This window comes from Mobula birostris, chromosome 25, assembly GCF_030028105.1.
Source record: "Mobula birostris isolate sMobBir1 chromosome 25, sMobBir1.hap1, whole genome shotgun sequence".
Classification (NCBI taxonomy): Eukaryota; Metazoa; Chordata; class Chondrichthyes; order Myliobatiformes; family Myliobatidae; genus Mobula; species Mobula birostris.
In genome coordinates, this window is record NC_092394.1 from 45,103,158 (window position 1) to 45,125,194 (window position 22,037).

At 41.7% G+C, this 22,037-nt stretch overlaps 1 protein-coding gene across 1 annotated transcript in view; it reads right to left on the reverse strand.

The window, feature by feature from the left end:
- The window catches only part of rasa4 (RAS p21 protein activator 4), a 297,934-nt gene that overhangs the window by 240,084 nt on the left and 35,813 nt on the right, over positions 1-22,037 (reverse strand). The window contains exons 3-4 of the mRNA XM_072242873.1: positions 14,475-14,588; positions 14,309-14,370 (exon numbers count right to left, since the gene is read on the reverse strand). Coding sequence (XP_072098974.1) covers positions 14,309-14,370; positions 14,475-14,588 — 176 coding nt within the window. The remainder of the gene's footprint in view (positions 1-14,308; positions 14,371-14,474; positions 14,589-22,037) is intronic.

Below are 22,037 nucleotides of genomic sequence, written 5' to 3' on the forward strand. Positions count from 1 at the left end.
TACAGCTAGGATACAGTTGCTATGTTTAACTAAGAACCCGAATTACAGCAACAATGACTAAGTGCTGCTTGAGTGAGGGCATGGGAATACTCAGAGGATCTCATCAATTTCTGAGGTTGGAGAATTTTATTGTCCAAAAAGCTGGACTTACTGAAGATTTTTCTCCTATCATTTTTCTCTTAAAAATAATGAAATTTCACAGGGCTATTAAAATGCTTTATCACCTGAATTCTGAGGTGCATGCAAACTATGATTATCTGAGGGAAAGAGGAGAGAACTTTTGACTATTTGTTCCGCCAAGTTGGCCAGAGTTTATTCTGGTCTATCACCTTGTCAAAGAGTTCATGTTTTTTTGGCAGGGCTGATGGCATGATGGAGAGTGCTTAAGGTCTTCCTGTTACGTCGGATGAATCAGATTCTCCAGTGGGGCCTTCCTTGACACCTCTTATTTTAACTCAGGCAGTTCTCTGGCTAACCCCATCATTATGTTTCCTATTTGAGTGTCTATTCAATGTGAGGAAGTGGAGTTTGTTTTTACGTACTGATGTTTTAGGATATGTTTTTTACTGATGAGGGCTGCATTTTATTGCCTGTTTCTGACTGCCTTGGAGACAATTATGGTAAACTGCCTCCGTGAACCATACAGTCCTTCTAGTGAGTACAATCCGATAATGTTGTTATTATTAATGCTGATATATCATTAATGCTGATTAATGGTGTTCCAAGATTTAGACCCAGTGATGAGAAAGAAGGGTAACATATTTCCAAGTGGTGTGTGACTATGAGGGGAACCTGCAGATATGGTGTTCCCATTGAAATCAAGTATCCTTTTCCAAATCAGTTGCTTGACAGACCAAATATACAGAAGTACATTTTGAGACAGGACCTTTAAAAGGTGGAGCAAAGGGGGTGTTTGGAATGAAGAAACCTCATTATTGATAAGATTTAGTTTCCTGAATATTTTTTGGGAACCTTATGGATTTTGGGCTGCTGATCATGAAAATCACCATGAAACTTCCTTAGCACACACCATATTGTAAAAAAATGGCCTATATTTGTTATTTCAATTCAAATCAGAATAACTGATGCCAAGATTAAGGAAGGTATTTTTGTTGATCCAAAACCAAACAGGTCATGAATGACAGGGAATTCAAAGAACTTCTAGTGGGACCAGAAAAAAAATCGCATGGAAGGCATTCAAGGATGTTGTTGAAAATTTTCTTGGCAACTACAGAGCACCAAACTACGTGCAGCTGGTTGACAACATGTTTCAAGCATACAGAAACATAACGTGCAACGTGTCACTAAAGCATTCATTTTCTGCATTTCCATTTAGACTTCTTCCCTGCAAATCCTGGTGCCGTCAGTGATGAGTCTGGTGAAAGGTTTCACCAGGACATTGCAGTCATGGAGAAATGGTATCAGGGCAACTGGAATTCATCAATGCTGGCTGATTATTGTTGGACACTTAAGCGGAAAGCCTCAGACACTGAGTACAAATGAAAATCATCAACAAAATATTTTTTAGCACAGTTGAACTATTACAAACCATCTGCACCGTTACCCAACTAAAGTCATTATATTCAATAAAAGTTAATTTCTTGTTTCCAAAGTCCGACATGACACGAGTAGGCTGAAATTATACTTGTGTTCAGCTTCAAGTCGTCTATCATAAACAAAAAAAAATGAGGAAACAACACTTTCAAAAAATTTTGTTGTCCACTATAATAATCAGGTGGTCTAGATAGGCAGACTGAAAACTATATATGCCACAACGTTACATGACAAAGAATCTTAATCTAATATTAACTGACCCTTAACCATTATTACAGTTCACCCAGTCTCACGTAGGGAAATTTCTTTAGGAACACATGCAGAATGCTGGAGGAACTCAGCAGGCCAGGCAGCATCTATGGAAATGAATAAACAGTCAACATTTTGGAGCGAGACCCTTCATCAGGATGGGTAAAGAAGGGGAAAGATGCCAGGATAACAAGGTAGGGGTGGAGAAGGAGGACAAGCTTGAAGACAATAGGTGAAGCTAGGTGGGTGGGAGAGGGTGATCCTATCCCCATTCACATTCCGACATGTTGGTCCATGGTTTCCTCTAATGCCATGCCAGGGCCACTCTCAGGTTGGAGGGGCAACAGCTCATATTCCACCCAGGTAGCTTCCAACCTCATGGCATGAACATTGATTTCTCCAACTTCCAGTAATTTTCCCCCCCTCACCCTTCCTTCTTCTTCATTCCACATTCTGGCCTCTTACCTCTTCTCCTCATCTGCCTGTTACCTCCCCATGGTGCCCCTCCTCCTTTCCTTTCTCCCATAGTCTGCTCTTCTCTCCAATCAGATACCTTCTTCTCCAGTCCTTTGCCTTTTCTGCTGTGCATTTAGCATTTCAGTAATATTTGAGTAATATTCCAAAAACATTGTTTAATTAAACATTCCTTGTTGTTTACATCATTCGTAGTGGGTTATATGCAAAAGTACTTAAATGGCATACGTCATTACATCACCCTGTCATATGTGCGTGCCTCACTTAAAGTAAAACACGACTAAGACATGGATTTCTTGTTTTTCTTCCAATTAGTTTGATATTTTAGAGTTACATATAACGGTGATGACAAGTAAGTTTTCAACAAACCCAAGATGACTACCTACTTGTTAAAGCGCAGCAAGATGTCCAAGTTTTTTTAAAAAAGCAATGCAGCATGTGCTTCTTCGGGTTAAAAAAAGTCGTAAAGTGGACAAATTCACAGGATCATAAACAGTGAGTATCGGGTGACAAAAATCATAAATTTAAAAAAGCAGAAATAGCAGGCTACATTGGAAAGATATACACGTTTGATTGCACAAGAGATAACTGGATATTGTATACTGAGTAAATTGAGCAGTATTTTAAAGCAAATAGAATAACCAATGAAAAGTAAGTGCCATTTTTGTTGAATGCATTGAGTTTAAAAGGATTTGCTTAGAAGTTTGGCTGCTCTGTAATGAACTCTTCTGCCCTGTGTGGGGAGCCAGAGAGAGTTGGGCTCTGAGGTTTTTAGGGCACTTGAATAGGTTAATTGTTGCTTAATGGGTGTTATTAATCCCTGGTGCTTTCTGTTTAATCTTGTTAAGTTTATTTTGACTGGCTCGGGGATTCTGCAATCTGGCATTACTTAAGTGTACAAGCAATTAGCACTTATTGCGGGGTCCCAGTTTTGAGAGTGTTACGTCTCATAGTGTTGCTCAGCCAAGTCACCGATGTTCCGTTGAAATTCTAATGAATAAACTCTGGTCACCATCAGATTTGTCAAATGCATTAACATGGGAGTATGTCTTTCCTCTGAAATTGGGTTCCATCATTGCTAGCACACATCATGACAGCTCCAGCCAAAATGAGCTTTGCCAATATAGTGAAAATAACGCAGGAACATTCAGAACAGAAACCATTGTTAATTTCAAAATACTTTAGGTTTCATAAGTGAAATCAAAAGGAAGGGGAGTCCATTTCATCATGTGGCTGAGCATTGTCAATTCAACAATGGTCTTAATAATACACTGACAGATCATTTAGTTTTTGAAATCCTACAAGAAAGCATTCAAAGATGGCTCCTAAGTGAATTCCAACTTATATTCAAAGCAGCAGTTGAAATAGATGTATCAATGGAAACAGCAGAGAGAGACGCAATTGAATTGCAGTCAGGAATGAAAGCGAGCGTGAACAAAATTGCAACATCTAAACAGAAACTGGCGGGGGTGAACAAATTGTGTTACTATAGTGGCAGGGGTTCACATTCACCAGACCAATGCAGAATTAAAGGTGAAACCTGCAGAAAATGCAACAAAGTAGGACACATACAAAGAACATGTCAGGCAGATAAAAATAAATGGTCTGCACAGGGAAGAGAAAAAGATTAGAAGATATGGGCTCAGAACACAAATACTTTAAATCAAGCATCACTATTGATGCAGAAGGATTACACAAGTGCCCTAAGAAAGTTCAAGCAGAGTTAGATGCCCCAAGGCGAAAGGATGTTCCAGAGTTACAGTCCTTTCTATGATTTGTCAAGTACACTAACAGGATTCTGCTAAACTTGCCAATGGTGCTCCACCCTGTGAACTTATTACTACAGATTGGGAAAAATAGCAATGGACAAAGCAGTGTGAGGTGACTTTCCAAAAGGGTAAAGGAAATTGTGACGTCAGACACTGTACTCACGCATTATGATCCACATCGTCCAGTGAAGCTTGCCTGTGATGCCTCACCTTATGGCATAGATGCAGTCATGTCACATGTTATGAGTGATGGGAGTGAATACCTCATTGCCTTGCAACACTCTCCCTTACTGTTGCAGAGAAAAATTATGCACAGATTGACAGAGAGGCCTTGGGTCTAGCTTGGGATGTAAAACATCTCAACTGGTACTTCTATGGGAAAGGGTTTATCCTCACTGTTGGTCATCAATGACCAGGGTCCATTTTCAATCCACAGAAGGGTGTTCCACTAACAACAGCAGCATGAATGCGATATAGGCTCAGTTTCTTGTTGGACTCAATTACAAAATCATATTCAAGAGGGCAACTAATCATGGAAATGTTGATGGATTGTTCCGTTTACCCTTGGGAAAGGAACTACCCAAAAAATTTACAGACGAGGACACTCCTCGACATATTTTCCCTAATGTGAGTTAAAAATCTCACTTTTCTGGCAGAGTTATCCAAAGACCCCACATTCTCTCAGTTCTGCATGGCCACCCAAAATAGCTGGAATGTGCTGTAGAAACTCCAGTTCCACCGTTTTTACCAGCGCTGGGATGAATTTGCCCTTGACGAGATTTGCCGTATGTGGGGATTGAGAGTTGTTCTACCCTCCAGGCTGAGAGCTAAAGTGTTGGAGGAGCTACATGCTGGTCATCTAGTCATGGTCAAAATGAAAGTATTAGCTCAAAGCTTTGAACTCATTAGCAGATCGAGCAGGTTGCCAAGCTCTGTTTGGGATGCCAATGTGCCTAGAAGAAAGGATTGCAGAGCTGTCAAGACCACTTCACCACTTCCTGGAGTCCCACAATCAACTCCTACAACCACCACGGAGGTGGCCCCAGAACCTGAGATTGTTTCACAGCCACAAATCTCACCCACCAAGCAGGGTGAACCCCCTGTCAGAAAAGACATTATCCCATAAAAGTAAAAAATGCTCCACAGCAACTAAATTTTTAATCCTGAATTGGACAAGTTAAAAATTACTATGCTATGGACGTTCATAGCCAGTGGTGTAGTGGCATCCATGCTGGACTTCGAGGCGAGTGATCCCGCTTTCTAATTTGGCCGGCTCCTTGCACGTTTTCCATCCATGCTGGGTTGAGCATCAAACTAGCAACTCAGCCTCGTAAAAAAAAAGACAAATGCTAAAGAAACAGCAGTGTTGCCACCCAATAAGGCACGGAGGGGAACAATAACAATAGATATCCATATAGTAGTTGTATTATATAGTATACTGTGTCTATATACAAGTTAGATTCGTTCTGTATTGGGTTGGAGTTTATAGCAGAGTTGTGTATTTAATATTCCAGTAATATTTGAGCAATATTGTAAATATATTGTTTGATTAAGCATACTTTGTTGTTTACATACTTCATTACGGGTTATATGTAAAAGTATGTGAATGGCATACGTCATTATGCCACCATGTCATATGTGCGCATCTTGCTTAAAGCAAAACCAAGATTCGTATTTCAGGCTCCTTTGTTTTTCTTCCAATTAGTTTTATGTTTTGAAATTACAAAACATAACATTTTCCACATATCATCTCCCATCTTCTTACTTCAAACCTTCCACCAAACCTTTAACAGTTTATTCATTTCCATAGATGCTGCTTGACTTGCTGAGTTCCTCCAGTATTTTGTGTGCGTAGCTCTGGATTTCCAGCATCTGCAGAATTTCTTGTGTTGATGTATTTTCCTTAGTTCCACCCATCCTTCTTTCCCATCTTCTCTGCTTCCAAAACTAACTTATTTCTCTCTTTCTCAGTTCTGTTGAAGGGCCCTAAACAGATGTTTCCTCACTTTCTAAGATAAAAAGCTAGCAGCAGAGATCTGTCACTTCTGTATCTGTCAGTTGCTTTACTCAGAGAAAACAATGCATTATTTTGAGCCAAAACATATAACATGCCTCCTGTAACGTTAAAGTCCATGTTATTGTTCCAGTTACTCTAGTGTTATTTCAAAGTTCTTGATGGGTAGAGTTACACCTCAAGAGAAAAAAAACTTACTGACAACCTACACAGAAGCAAAAGATAAACTAACACCAAGCAAGACTAGGCAAGCTGTTCTGCAATTAATTTATCACACAAACTGCCCCCACTACTAAGAAGATAGAATGCAGGATATTAAAATCTGAGAATAAGCAGCAATTACAAAATATCTTACATTCTACGTTCTGCCTTTGAACAAAAAACAACCCACTGGAGGAACCCAGGGGGCTGAACTGCACTTGGGGACGGAAAGGAATCGTTGACGTTTCAGATCAAGACTATGCATCTGGTCACAATGTATCTTCCCTATGCTGGAGAAACCAAAGGCAAACTAGGTCACCACTGTGTACACTCTGCAGTGGTGACCATGCCTGCAACTTTCCCTATTCCACTCCCATTCTGTGTGGCATTAAACTACTGTTACAATGAGGCTCAATTTAAGGCTGAGGAACACTACCTCATCCTCCATATGGGCATGTTATTGCCTTCTGGACTCCATATCTTAATTCTACAATTTCAGCTAACTTGATATTCAGTCCGTATCCATTTGTAGTATTGACTCAGCCTGTATATCTGTTTTTATTCTCTGTGCAGAGGATATGCTGCCTGAACTGCCAGGTCTGATTTTCTGGTTTCCATTTCACAACTCACTGACCAGATAACCTGGATTGTATGTTTATTTCACTCTTACCCCATCAGAGACGTCAGTCTTTGCCTACTATCTCTGCAGTTAATCAAGCTCCTTTTGTCGCCTTCCCAGTTCCTCTGTTCCTTCTCCGACAGAGTCAGCCAGACTTGCCAAGTATTTCCAATACTTGCTATTTTTTTTATTTTAGATTTCAAGTATTTGAGTTCTTAAAAAACATTTTTCCTCATATGACTTGGAACACATGACTCTTGTGCCTGAATCTCAGGTCCGTACATGCAAATTGCACTTCTGAGAAGAAAAGCCACTATTGTAAACATGAGGACATCTGCAGATGCTGGAATTTCAAGCAACACACTTAAAAGTTGCTGGTGAATGCACCAGGCCAGGCAGCATCTCTAGGAAGAGGTACAGTCGACGTTTCAGGCCAAGACCCTATTGAAATATATTTTGCAACCTAAGCTCTGAAGGTAACTCATCTCATGCAGGCATCCAGAGCAAGCTGCCTGGAACCAAAAGAATCACCACTTGTCCATTGTACTTCAAAGCAGCATTAAAGCACACTGAGATGGATAAACCATCAAGATATGCAAAAGTACATCCATGGTTGCCGTGGGGAGCAAGGGGAGTAACTGCGGAGGCCCTTGCAGAGATATTTGCATCATCTTTAGCCACAGGAGTGGAAGCCAGTGCAGTCTTCTGCTTCTGTAGCCCACCCACTTCAAGGTTCGACATGTTGTGCATTCAGAGATGCTCTTCTGCACAACACTGTTGTTACATGAGGCTATTTGAGTTACTTCCAGCCTCCTGTCAACTTGAGCCAGTATGGCCACTCTGCTCTCCCCTCTCACCTCTCCCATCTTCACTGCCACTCACTGGATTTTTTTTTGTGTTTTGCACCATTCCCTGTGAACTCTAGAGACTGTTGTCTGTGAAAACCCTGGGATATCAGCAGTTTCTGGGATACACAAACATTTCAGAGTCAAAGTCACTTAGATAACATCCCTTCCTCATTCGGATGTTTGGTCTGGAAAAGCAACTGAACTTCTTGACCATATCTACATGTTTTTGAGCTTCTGCCACATGATTGGCTGATTAGATATTTGCATTAATGAGCAGGTGTACACATGTATCTAATAAAGAGACACTGAGTGTAAATGACTACACACAGTCTTTATCCCGGGAGCGTGGAATCAAAAACTAGAGGGCATAGATTTAAAGAGAGAGGGGAAAGATTTAAAAGCAACACGAGGGTCAATTTCTTTACAAGAGGGTGATGTGTCTATGGAAAGTGGTTGAAGCAAGTGCAATAAAGGCAATTTGAAAGACACTTGCACACACGCACACACACACACACACACACACACACACACACATATATCTATATATCTATCTATCTCTTATATATATATCTATATATACATATGAACAATTTAGTTGGATATGGGCCAGATGAAGTCAATTGGGACTAGCATTGTTGGGCGTTTAGCTGGAATGCACAAGTTGGGCCAACGTGCCTGTTTCTATGCCATGTTACCCTGATTCTAAATCACAGAAAATTAATAGTCATCTTTCTAGCTACCAATTTACTTTGGGAAATTGGCCCTGGCCACATTCCATCAAACCACATGCATCCAAAAATATCACAGTTTGTTGAAACATGCAAAGATATTTAACCAAACGATTTGTTTGCTGTGAAGTTTAAAGTACATTTATTATCAAAGTAAGGATACCATATACAACCTTGGGATTCATCTTATGATAGGCAACCACAAAACAAAACAAACACAAAAGAATCCACAAAAACCCTCTCACAAGAAAGGTTGACAAACATCTAATGTGTGGAAAAAGAACAAATTGTGCAAACAATAAAAGAGTAAACAAATATTACACAGAACATGAACCACAGAGTTCCCGAAAGTGAGTCCACAGCCACAATTTATAAGCAGTCAGGCCCATCTATTCCTCGATATTCTTTATGGTTCCATCAATCATTTGTCCAAGGATCCTTGAAGGTCACAGTATAGGTAGATAAGGTGGTTAAGAAAGCATATGGGATACTCACCGCAAGGCACAGAATATAAGAACATGTAAGTTACTGTACAATTGCAAAAATGAAACCGCAAATGGGGGAGGCTTTAAAAGACTATTTGTCTATATTTACGGTGGAGAATGTCATGGAAACTAACAAATTCAGGGAAGAAAATAGTGATGTCTTGGAACATATCTACATTACAAAAGAACTGCCAGCACTCTTAAAGCATATGGAGTTGGATAAATGCCCAAGGTATTAACAAGTGTACAGGACATTGCAGGAAGCCAGAGAAGAAGAGAGATGCTTATGGTTGATATCAAGCCATGGCTGGGTATTGACAGACTAGCTAATATACCTTTACTTAAAGGCTACAATGACAACCATGGAAGCCAACATTCTAACATCCTTTGTGATGAAGTTACTGAAAGATAGGATCCACTTGCATTTGGAAAGGCAAGGACTGATTACAGATAGTCAGCATGGCTCTGTACATGGGAAATGGCATCTCACAAATCTGTTAGGGTTTTTTGAAGAGTTCACCAGGAGGATTGATGTGGACAGGATGAAGAATAGTAGCTTCTGGTCATCGAAGACACAGTGGGGAGAAGGACCTGTTTCTCTACTCCATGAGGTGCGATGAGCCCAAGTTGATAAGAACCTTAATGGATCTACTTTAAGCAGTCACAGAGGAAAACAAAGAGGAGAGTCAATCTTGAGACTAAGAAAAACTTCAGCAGATTCTTTTTATATTTAATGTGTTACTGGGTTCCGCTCATGATAATTCTGAGTATACCAACAATGGCTCCACCTTAGACACGATGACCTTATACTGTTTTAGGTATCTTCTTCAGTCATTTGTGAAGAACAGTGGTCAATGGAAAGATGTTATGAGAAAATGTGGGGTACACAGCAAATCCAGATAGAGCATCCTTCTGCTCTCACTGACATGCTGGTGTCTCTGTTGATTCTGCTTCTTTGTCCCCTTCTGTTATCCTCTGCATCTCTCACTGATGATCATTGGGCAGGGCTCTGCTCCATTCTTCACCAATGGCAGATGATAATGAAGTTGGAGACCCCGAGAGGAAGATACCATGGTACTCCTGGAGTGGTGTTTTCAATAAAATCTCACTTTGAGAAGACTAATCATATCCCTATTAAGTTCCTTGTGTCTATAGTTTTCATTACCAAGGTAACCAGTTGCTGTGACTAAAGAATGCACAAGGGTCAGAAATTAGAGAGCAACAGAACCCTTATCCCCCAGTATTCAGGCACTTCAGCATTGGCCCTGGAAGACTATTAGCAGCTGATTCTACCTGAGAATCATGCATAATCCCAGGATAACTAGCACTGACCATTTTGCATCCTATGGATGGCAAAATCTGAACTTGGAATGACCTGAAGTACTTGTGGTTCTTGAAGAGCTTTGGCTTCAGAAAGAGAGCCTGAACCTTCGTACAGAATATGCACTGGTCAGACTGGGAGAGATAAGTCAGATCCACCACACTGCCTGGAGGCCCATCATCCACTCTGTATTAATTAATAAGCTTTCAAACCTGGGCCTCTGTAACTGGATCCTTGACTCCTTCACTGGGAGACCACAGTCAGTGCGGATCAGAAATAACATCTCCTCCTTGCTGACAATCAATGCAGCCGCTCTACTCTCTCTACACTTACGACTGTGTGGCTTGGCACATCTCAAACACCATCTTTAAATTCGCCACTGACGCAACTGCTGGCAGAATTTCAGATGGTAATAAGGAGGTATACAGGAGTAAGATAGATCAGCTGGTCGAGTGGTTTCAGAACAACAAACTTTGCACCCAACGTCAAAAAGACCAAGGAATTGATTATGGACTTCAGGAAGAGCAAATCAGGAGAATGCATACCAGTTGTCAACAAGGAGTCAGAGGTGGACAGGATGAGCAGTTTCAAGATCTAGGGAGTTAACATCTTTGAACATTTATCCCGGGCCCAACATATTGATGCAATTACAAAGACAGCACACCAGATGCTATATTTCATTAGGAGCTTGTGAAGGTTTGGTATTTCATCAAAGACTCCAGTAAATTTCTACAGATGTACTGCGGAGAGCATCCTAACTGACTGCATTATCGTCTGGTATGGAGGCACAAGCAGCAGTTCTCATTGAAGGATCAGCAGTGGAAAGGATGAGCAGCTTCAGATTCCTGGGTGTCAACATTCCTGGCCCAACATATTGATGTCATTACAAAGAAGGCTTACAAGCAGTAATACTTGATTAGGAATATGAGGAGATTTGGTATGTCACCAAACATTTTTTGCAAATTTCTACAGATGTACCATAGACAGCATTGTGACTGGTTGAATCATAGAAACATAGAAACATAGAAAATAGGTGCAGGAGTAGGCCATTCAGCCCTTCGAGCCTGCACCACCATTCAGTATGATCATGGCTGATCATCTAACTCAGAACCCTGTACCTGCCTTCTCTCCATACCCCCTGATCCCTTTAGCCACAAGGGCCATATCTAACTCCCTCTTAAATATAGCCAATGAACTGCCTTAACTGTTTCCTGTGGCAGAGAATTCCACAGATTCACCACTCTCTGTGTGAAGAAGTTTTTCCTAATCTCGGTCCTAAAAGGCTTCCCATTTATCCTCAAACTGTGACCTCTCGTTCTGGATTTCCCCAATATCGGGAACAATTTTCCTGCATCTAGCCTGTCCAATCCCTTTAGAATTTTATACGTTTCAATCAGATCCCCCCTCAATCTTCTAAATTCCAGAGAGTATAAGCCTTGTTGATCCAGTCTTTCATCATATGAAAGTCCTGTCATCCCAGGAATCAATCTGGTGAACCTTCTTTGTACACCCTCTATGGCAAGAATGTCTTTCCTCAGATTAAGGGACCAAAACTGCACACAATACTCCAGGTGTGGTCTCACCAAGGCCTTGTACAACTGCAGTAGTACCTCCCTGCTCCTGTACTCAAATCCTCTTGCTATGAATGCCAGCATACCATTCCATTTTTTCACCGCCTGCTGTACCAGCATGGCCACTTTCCTCAGATTAAGGGACCAAATTATTAGGGGAATCATTAGGGGACTACAAAGGATCAATAAAAGCTGCAAAGGATTTTAAACTCAGCCAGCATCATCAGAGGTACTAGCCTCCTCACCAACAAGAACATCTTCAAAAGGTGATCCATTATGAAGGACACTTACCATCCACAGCATGCCCTTCTCTTATTACTATGATCAGAGAGGAGGTACAAGAGCCTGAGACACACACTCAATATTTTAGGAACAGCTTCTTCCCCTCCACCATCAGATTTCTCCATGGTCCATGAACCCATGAACAGTATCCCACTACTTTTGCTCTCTTTTTATATTTTTTAAATTATCTTAATGCAATTTATAGTAATTTTTGTGTATTACACTGCAAAACAACATATGTCAATGATCATAAGCCTGATTTTGAATTCTGAAATCAGTGGTAAAGTCCAGTCGTGAGTGTGTGCCTGCAGTCAGGGCCACAGAACCTGGTAATGAGTGTATTTAGCCAGCTCAGATATTTCTCCTTAGAGAGGCTGAGATAGGAAAGTGGACACTTGTAGAATCCGGAGGAATGAGATCTTCATTATTGAACCCTCCTATGTACTTTGATAATAAGTTTACTTTGAACATTAAAAGGTTGATTTTTCTTTTCCTGGTGTGGGGAGTGGGCAGTCATTAGTCAGGTTGGGGAACCTCCTGGGGCTGATCATGTTGACCATTCACACAGATCTAGACCGCAAGCCATCAGGGTTCTGCCGAAATTGGCCCCCTGCCCCTCTCTGAGGTTGCCCGGGTGTCCCAGGAGAGGGAGGATTGGTGTCCCCTGGCTCTCTGGAGGTCTAATGGGGCTACTGGGGGCCAAGGGGACAGGAGTGCACCCTGGATAAAGATCTGGCATGTTGAATTTGTGAACTACAATGGAAGTTATGCAGATGTTCCATAAACAATTCACGATCGAATTTCCAGGTGGCTGTACTGTGATGCCCGTGATTGTGTACTGGTTTTCCAATGCTTAGTGCCTCAGTGAAAAGGAGCATGCTTGTTGCTGGGGCTGCATCATTGCCACCTTGAGATGAAACTAGCAGCTTGTTCAAACAGACACAAAAAAGCACTTAACAATGCAATTAATTTTGTTTATGTTTCTGATTCCTAATGTTAGCAAAAGGCATTTTAATATGGCACGGAACAGTTAAACACAGAGAATGCTTTCCTTTCCCCTGTATAAGCTTCACTGAGATGTTCTTTATTACAGCACTATCACTTTTCCACAACAACTATCATGTCAAGAATGCTGGTCTTGGTGCCAATTTTCCAGCCCCACAGACTGAGACTAAACCTTGTTCCTTTTATTTCCCTCACAGTCTTCGTGCAGCCGACTTTGATCTCTTCCCTGAAGCTGAATTCAAATTCAGCAAGTCTTGCAAAGTAGTATAATTTCTATTACTTCACCTGCATCTCATCAACTCCCAGACGCTTTACAAAGATGTGGAATGCAAGTCAAATCTGAAAAATAGGCTTCAATAAAACAGGAACAATGGAAAGAAGGGAAAAAATAAGGAGGCTTGAAAGGTAACACTAAAGGGGTGATGCCACACAAATGAATATTGATACACACTGATGAGTGTTTTGACGTCTGCTGCTTAGCAAAGCCTATTACCTGGTGGTTCTACATGGGCTGTCACTTCCACTAAATGTAACGTTCATGAAATTCGTATAAACTCCATAAAATGTTTCTACGTTGTCAGTACCAGAGGATGCACAGAAACTCAGGGAAGGAAGATCAGAGGCAGATGAAAGCAGAGACAAAGAACAGTGAGAATGGGACAGGTGGAATGAGGCACACAAACTGATGGAGCGAAGAAAAGGGAAAAAGGAACATACATGGGAGTGAGATAGTGGTAGAGAGAGAAATAGAGATAGAGAGCTAGAGACAGAGGGAGAGCAAGAGAGAGAGAGAGAGAGAAAGAGAGACACAGATTGAGAGATACAGGGCCAGAAAGACACAAAATATTCAGAAGACAAGAGTGGCATAAATTCAGAGACAGGGCCAAAGAGAAGAGAGAAGGAGAGACACAGACATCCAAGCTCACAAAGGGAGGACATACAAATGCAAACAGAGGGGGAGAGAACAAGAAAGAAAGAGACACTCCTACAAACTCATGGAGGTAGAAGAGGATAAAGACACACACACATAGAGAGGAGAACACAAACCAAAATTGAAGCACATAAAGAGAGAAAGGAAGCTAGAAAAAGGGTAATCAGATTAGAGTAATATTTACTAGCCAGTGAAAAGTGCTTCTACATTTCAAGGGCGCCGCAGTTCCCAGAGAAGTGACTATCTAAAGTGCTTACCTTTCGGGTTGGCAATAAGAACATCCTTGGCTATCGAAACTTTCCCAATAACATCATCACGGCTAAATATAAACAGTAAAGATGAATAGTTAGTGAAGGCACAGTGGCTTTAAGCACAGGTTTAAGATTGCAAGCTTGGACACATGGGAATTGCTGCTAAAGTTACCTGATTGCATCCTCATCCATCACATAAAAAGAAATGGAGTGAAAGGTACTGGGCAGATGAACATTATACTCCTCGCCCCAGAAGGGAGACAGGGTCTTCCATATTGTTGCTGTTCTGCAAAAAAAAAAATCATTAATCTGTTTACAAAATAGTGCAAACCTTGTCCTTTCTCTGGTACACAGCATTGACTCAGACATAAATAAGCCAAACTCCTAATTAATACTGTATCTTTGCTGGAATATGGATCCCTACTTACGTGGTGCGTTGCTGATATACCAGTTGGTACCATGCCCATTGGCAGCTGGCTCACAGAGATAAATCCACACTGGGCAGTGAACCTGAGACATTCTGATCTGTGGGGCTTGGACTGGCTTCAGCTTTCGCAATCAGGGAAAGAGATTATGTTGTTCTGTTGTGCTGGTACATCAGTGGTAAGTTGCTGGAGTTCTAATCACAAACAAGAGAAAATCTGCAGATGTTGGAAATCCAAGCAACACACACAAAATCCTGGAGGAACTCAGCAGGTCAGGCAGTGTCTATGGAAAAGAGTAAACAGGCGATCTTTTGGGCCGAGATCCTTCATCAGAATTGATGAAGGTCCTGATGAATGGCCTTGGCCCGAAATGTCGAGTGTTTACTCTTTCCCATAGATGCTGCTTGACCTGCTGAGTTCCTCCAGCATTTTGTATGTGTTTCGAGAGTCCTAATGAGGTTTTCAGATGAAAGGGTCAACAAAGTGAAGTCTTGCTGAGCTTGGCTAACTGGGAGAAGAATAAAAATTAGCAAATTCTTACCCAATGCAGAGAAAGGGAGCAATCACATATTCAAAATCAAAGATTCAAAGTACATTTATTATCCAAGTATGTATGCAGAATACAACCCTGAGATTTGTCTTCCCATAGACAGCCACAAAACAACAAAACCCATTGCTATAGCAAAAAAAGAGCAAAAAACACGGAATATAAAACACCAAACCACAAAGTTATCACGAGTCCAAGCATATTTAGTCCAGCGCAGTTCAGCATAACCCAGCACTGTGTCTTCATTATCTGTAGGCCGAAGGCCTGTCCACCCTGGTCAAAATCGTACAAGAATAGCAACTAAAAAAGGAGTGACCAGAAACCAGAAACACATCGTAACGTGAACTTCCTCGATGCTTTAAGCGGCGAGATCTGTGAGAAATGGAGTCAGTCATAGGCCCACGCCCCGTCACCAGGCTTCTTGACCTACAGGCCCCACTCTTCACTTGATACGTCACCTCACCCACTTGGGGACAGCAAGGCACCAGATTGCCATCATTTGCAATTGGCTGCATCGCTCAGATAAGAACACTAGTTCAAATGCTCAATGTACCAAGTTCAAAATACAGACATCCCACCCTGCAAAAACTCATTTCAGGGAGGTAGCACCATCAATTTGCGGGAGACTCCAGGAACTCCAGGAGAGGTGGGATGTTTGCAATAGAGTAGCTCCTTAGCAGCTAGCTAGCTAGTTTAAATAACATTAGCTATGCTAATGAATGAATGACACCTGTTAAACTCACCTCAACATGTTTTTTACATTTTAACCCACCATGGGCAATAGAAAAGTCACTGTTGTAAACAGTGCAGCGAGCAACACTGTCATTATTTTTGACCCATATTAGGCAGGAGTACACTTTAGTGTAGTCTGGGTTGACATACGTTTTATATTTTCGTTTTTTGGAAAATTCTGCCATGGCGTGCTCTCACGCTCTCTCTCGTCGTGCTCCCTCTCTCTTGTGGTCGCTCTCACTTGCTTTCTCTCTCGCGCACGCTCTCTCTCTCTCTCTCGTGGCCGCTCTCGCGCTCTCAAAAAAAAATTGATTTCCGTGATATTGTATATAACTTGCGGGCATCAGGGAGCCACTATTAATATGTGGGATGTCTGAAAATAGAGTCTGTGTCAGAGCTAGTGCGTCCACTGGCGCAGGTCTTGGCTCTGTCGTTCACAGTGACGTGAGCACTGTGCAGCCTCTAAAGGCAGAGGAGAACAGTGAAGATAATTCCCAAGGCCAGAGAGAAGGGCCACAAAACGTGAGATTGGCTGCAAGGTTTGTTCAGTCTCAGAAGAAAAGACAACAGAGGGGACACTGCTGAGGAATGAGGCAGAAGGAGTAAGTAGCAGGAAGAAATACAGCCAGATTCACCTAAACGTGTGGAGAAGGCATGGAACAAACATCATTAAGCAGGTCCAAAACATTTAACAACTCTCTGCAGTGTGCCTAAATGCGCTAAACCAATTGTGTACCTACCTACCCCAGTACTCAGATATTATATTTTATCCTTGATCATTTCCTTTTCAAAACTCAGGCTGTCTTTTCCAGCACAGGAATTCTCCTACTTTGCATGCCAGGTACCTGACCGTCAAATTTATGCACAGACACCCTCTTGGTCCCAAGCCACTACCTACTCCATCCAAGACACCATTTGAGAAATAATTCCCTAACTGAAGGCTTCATCTGCGCAACCCAGAAGATGTTCTGGGATTGCCCCTTTTATCTTAAGCAGAACACTCTTCCTTTTCCTGCCCAATGAGCAGCATCATTTGCAGGAGCTGCCAGTTTGAAAGAGAACTGCAGCATGTCAGGACTGGCCTTGAGAGACATCCTTAAATAAATGCGTTTGCTGAAATGCAGATCAACTAGCCAGGAAGGGATATACCAGCTCAGGTCCAAAGCAATAACATTTGTTACTTCCAGCCGGACAAGGTGTTGACGCTGGTTTAGGAAGGCATGAAGGTCTTTTCGATGGATTACGATTTGAATCAACATTACAGTGTCATATTCCAAACACAACAGAAATGTTTCAGGAACTTTGGATGTGACTCTCATTTTCCACTTCAACAAGAGGTCTTTAGGTGTGCAGCCTCCAAACTATTTGCAGCAGTAAATGTTTTAAAAGGTTGTACTTAATCAAACCAGAAAGTTCTGAAGGTGTTTGAAGTTCTGCCAACACCCGTCTTGGCCCGCTGCTCAAACATTAGAAAATATAGAGCAGGAATTTTAGCTGTCAGGTAGTGTAAATATTTCCCAGAAGAGGACTGCTGACTGAGTGGGGAGGTGGTGGGGGGAGGTGGGGTAACACTTACCAGTGAAATGCTGTTGTGCAATGTGACTGGGAGTATATCATTCTCAAGTCAGGGCTCGTGAGCATCCTGGAATTTTAATTCTCCAAATGGGTACAGGAATTGTCTGCATCTTCCTCTAAATACAGGTGGATTTCTAGGGTACAGGTACACGATGGAAAGCATAAACCTCTTCCTCTACAGATTGCATGCGTGGCTGAGGGCTAATAATTCTCCAGGAGCATACATTCAGTGTTTAGGGAATGAATCTAGTCTCCAGTGGATGCTGGTGTGTGTCTGGAGTGTGTAAATATTTTGCAGTGGATGCTGGTGTGCATCTGAGGAGTATAACTGTTCTCCAATAGAGTGCAGGTGTGTGTCAGGAGGTGCAACCGTTATTCAGTAAAGTGGGAAGCAAAATGATTCTCCATTAGAGAGCTGGTGTGTCTTTCCTGGAGAGATGCATGATTCTCGGGAAGAATGCAGTATTAAGGTTCTACCACAGGGTTTCCCAACCTTTTTTATGCCATAGACTCCCACCACTAACCATGGACCCCAGGTTGGGCATTACTGCTCTAGAGTAAAAATTCAGAAGATCATTGAAATGTACAGCATAATTTATATAGATTATAGATTATGAAGACACGCAGTCCTCTTTTATTGTCATTTAATAATGCCTGCATTAAGAAATGATACAATATTTCCTCCGGTGTGATATCACAAAACGCAGGACAGACCAAGAATGAAAAAACTGACAAAACCACATAATTATAACATATAGTTACAACAGTGCAACAATACCATAACTTGATGAAGAAGTCCATGAGCACAGTAAAAAGTTCAAAGTCTCTCAAATGTCCCACATTTCACGCAGACGGGAGAAGGAAGAAAAAAACTCTCCCTGCCACGCCCGACCACAATCCGTCTCTGAGTCATCCGAAAACTTCGAGCCTCCGAATCAGCTCTCTGACACCGAGTACTGAGCGCTATCTCTGTCCGAACAATTCGACTTCAATCTCGGTCGCCAACAGCAGGCAAAGCAGGGGATTTTGAGGCTTTCTGAAAGATTCCCGACCACACAGTAACAACAGCAGTGAACTGGCGTTTCAGAAATTTCTCCAGATATTCCTCTGTGCTTTCACGTCCATCTCCATCAAATCAGAATTGTCCACGGCCCCTATTTAACGGATACGATATCATTTTTCACCGGAAGGCTGCACACGCGCAGCGTGCTGCTCGCTCTCCTCCCGCCTGATATGGAACACAGAGCTAATTAAGCTTTATACACACAGCGTTGTGTATAATCTGTGTCTAGTTTTTTTTTAACAAACAGGATTAAGGTTCAGGCAATCACTCCCTCAATAACCTAAAGGCTGAAAGCGTTGTCCTCAACTGCCCTCTGATCTCGCTACCAATTCTAAATCTTGGCCTGTCTACCAAGGGAAAGAGTTACTTTCAGTGCACACTTACTCTGCTTCTTATCATTTTACAACCCTACAGTAATCTGCGCCCAGTCTAGCTGTACTGTCTCTCAGTGCTCACTCTCTGTGGATTGCAGGTTTGTCCTCGGACGTGGTGCCCTCCTCTAGTAACCATCATTCTCCACATATTTGTCTTCCCTTGTCAAATCATTGAACATGATTGGAATGTGGTGCTAAAATATAGAGCAAAGGCCTAACTAAAAACTGAAAGGCAAAAACCTGCAGATGATGGAAATCCACAATAAAAATAAAACAAAGCGATGGAAACATTCAGTGGGTCAGGCAGAATCTGAAGAGAGAGAGAAACAGAATTAATGTCTCAGGCTTCCATTTCCACATATTGCCTGCCCTGCCAAGCCTTTTTGGCATTTTCTGGTCAATGATTTAACTACTTTACCACTTAGATCAACTAAAATTTCAGCCTGTGTTAATTTTTACCTTTCAATCCCACTTTAAGTGCCTGGCTCCACGAGAGGTGAAATGAAACTCAAGTTATTCAGTTAGGGACAGCATTCCTGCGACATAGAACATAGAACATAGAAATCTACAGCACATATCAGGCCCTTCGGCCCACAATGTTGTGCCGACCATGTTCCCATCTCTCGAAACTACCTAGACATTTTGTATTCCACAGAATCTGGAGCTCAAGTAGATTGGGTTTCCACAGCCCAGAAAATAGGATGGTGATAGAAAAAGTCTACCCTTCATGGTCCTCTTTTTGATGGCCAACCTTAGAGTATTATCCACACCACCCTGCCCAGGCGACAGCTGTACTGTTGCCCACCTCCTTCAACAGTAGAGTCCAAAACGTTTTTAGGATTACCATCCCCTTGGCTTCCAGATCATAGCCCCAGCAACCCCCTCTCCTTTTCCAGCCATTACATAAAAGCTATAAAAAATTTTGATTTACAATGCAGAGTGAAAAAAGATTGGAACTGCATATTCAAAGCTGTGAGAAATAATAGCAAAAAATATTCATGTCTATTTAAAGCCACAAATAAAATTATTTCTTCATTTAATTACAGTAAAAACAATTTTCATCAACAGTTTTAGAGTGTTCAACCATTCACTACGTTGCCTTTTCACCTTTCAATGAGATGGATGGGCTTGGTGCAATGGTATCAGCTTCTCATTTCAACAGTTTCAAAAAGCACATAAAAGCATCTCAGGCAGTTTCCTTTTGAGAGTCACCTGATTTCTGTGTGAAACAGCAAGCGTTCAAACTCTTCATCATTCTCAATACAAAGCTCTCAAAATAATTAAGGATTGAGAGCATGTGACTTTATTTTATTTACCACTACGATAACAGTATTTAGTGATTTATGCAGCCAATCACTTAGGAATTTTTGCAACAAGATGTTGTCTGTAGTAAATATGTTAGATACAGCTTTTTTCAAAAAAGAAATAACTCCACGGTAACGTCCTGACACTGATGGAGCCCCATTCGTGCACAAGCAAGAATATTGGTGACTGGAATGTCCTTCTCTTTAAAATATTGCTCAATAACTCAAGATATTGGCTCCCCCTTTGTATCTGTTACGTCTCCTTGCAAAATACACCCTTAGACATACATTTCTTAATGCCAGAATTACCACTGGCCATCGTGAAAAATGAGATTTACTGCTATCAACCTTCAAACAAACGAGAATTCATTGGCTGCAGTTCCCGAGGTTAGCTGAGTTCACAGTAATGAGTCACAGAGGTTTTAATGACGCATCAAAATATCCCTTCAAGGTATCAATTCCAAAAATGTTGTAAGATGCAGGATTGATCCTAAAACAAATATTTTATGTTCTTATTTCCTTTGCAACCTCAGTGCCAGTAATTGCAATACCTTCAATCTTCTTTACTGAGGCCCAGAAGGGTGTACTCAAAGCATAACATTTATCTCCAGTGTAAGAACTCATTCTGCAACAGATACACTCAAACGGTAATACAATAGACACGCAAAATTACTTACTGCCTGTTACGCCACTGGCGTTTAGGGCAGCAAGGAAGGTACTATCAGTCATGCAAGTCCCGGGAAGAGACTCAGGAATACCGTCGCACTCAGAGGTAGAACAATTCTTCATTGCTGTTTCCGTAACAGTTCTGTTTTACCAGTCAGGGTTGTTATCCCTGAGCTGAACCCCAAAACCTGGAGGACCTGTGGACCACTCTTCGTCCGACCTCTACCCTTTGACCTATTTGGCATGGGTGACCCTACCAAGAGCCAAAGCATAACGCCCTGACTCCTGCCAACATCGTTCTCCGGGTCATTGAGGAACACAAGCCTCCAAACCACAACAAGGTTGATGGTCCTCTTGGAGGAGATAAACTAAGAGTAGATATAAGTTTGTAGACAGTCAGACAATAAAGACAAATAAAGTGTGTGCTCTGGCTTACTGATAGCACTCTGGTGTCCCTGTCAGCAAGTTGTTGATTCAAGAGCCTCTAAAGGGCAGAGGTACGTTTGACTATATGAGAAGTTGCACTTCATTAAACTGAACTTCTGCCTGCATTGTCAAGTGTATGCAAAAGACCTCATGACAGCATTTGAAGAGCTGGGGGGTTCTTTTATACCTCTGGTCTTTATTGATCCCATAACTAAATCACCGAAGATTGAGGTCATAGGACTATGCTCTGAACAGCGGTACTGTGTTTCCTACATTATAACATTGTAAAGTGCTTTTGAGTGTCAGCACAGTTTTAGGTGTCTCCAGGTCATGTCCGAATAGATAGCCAATGGGTTCTTTACAGTAACTATGACAACCTTCTGAATATCCCATTCCTCTCCCTTTGAAGTGCAAGTCCATTCAGCTATAATTCAAAAAGTTAGACCATAAGGCATAGGAACAGAATTAGGCCACTTGGCCCATCAGGCCTGCTCTGCTATGGCTGATTTATTATCCTACTCAACCCCATTCTCTGCCTTCTCCCCGTAACCTTTGACACCCTGACTAAACAAGAACCTGATAACCTCCGCTTTAAATATACTCGGTGACTTGGTCTGCACAGC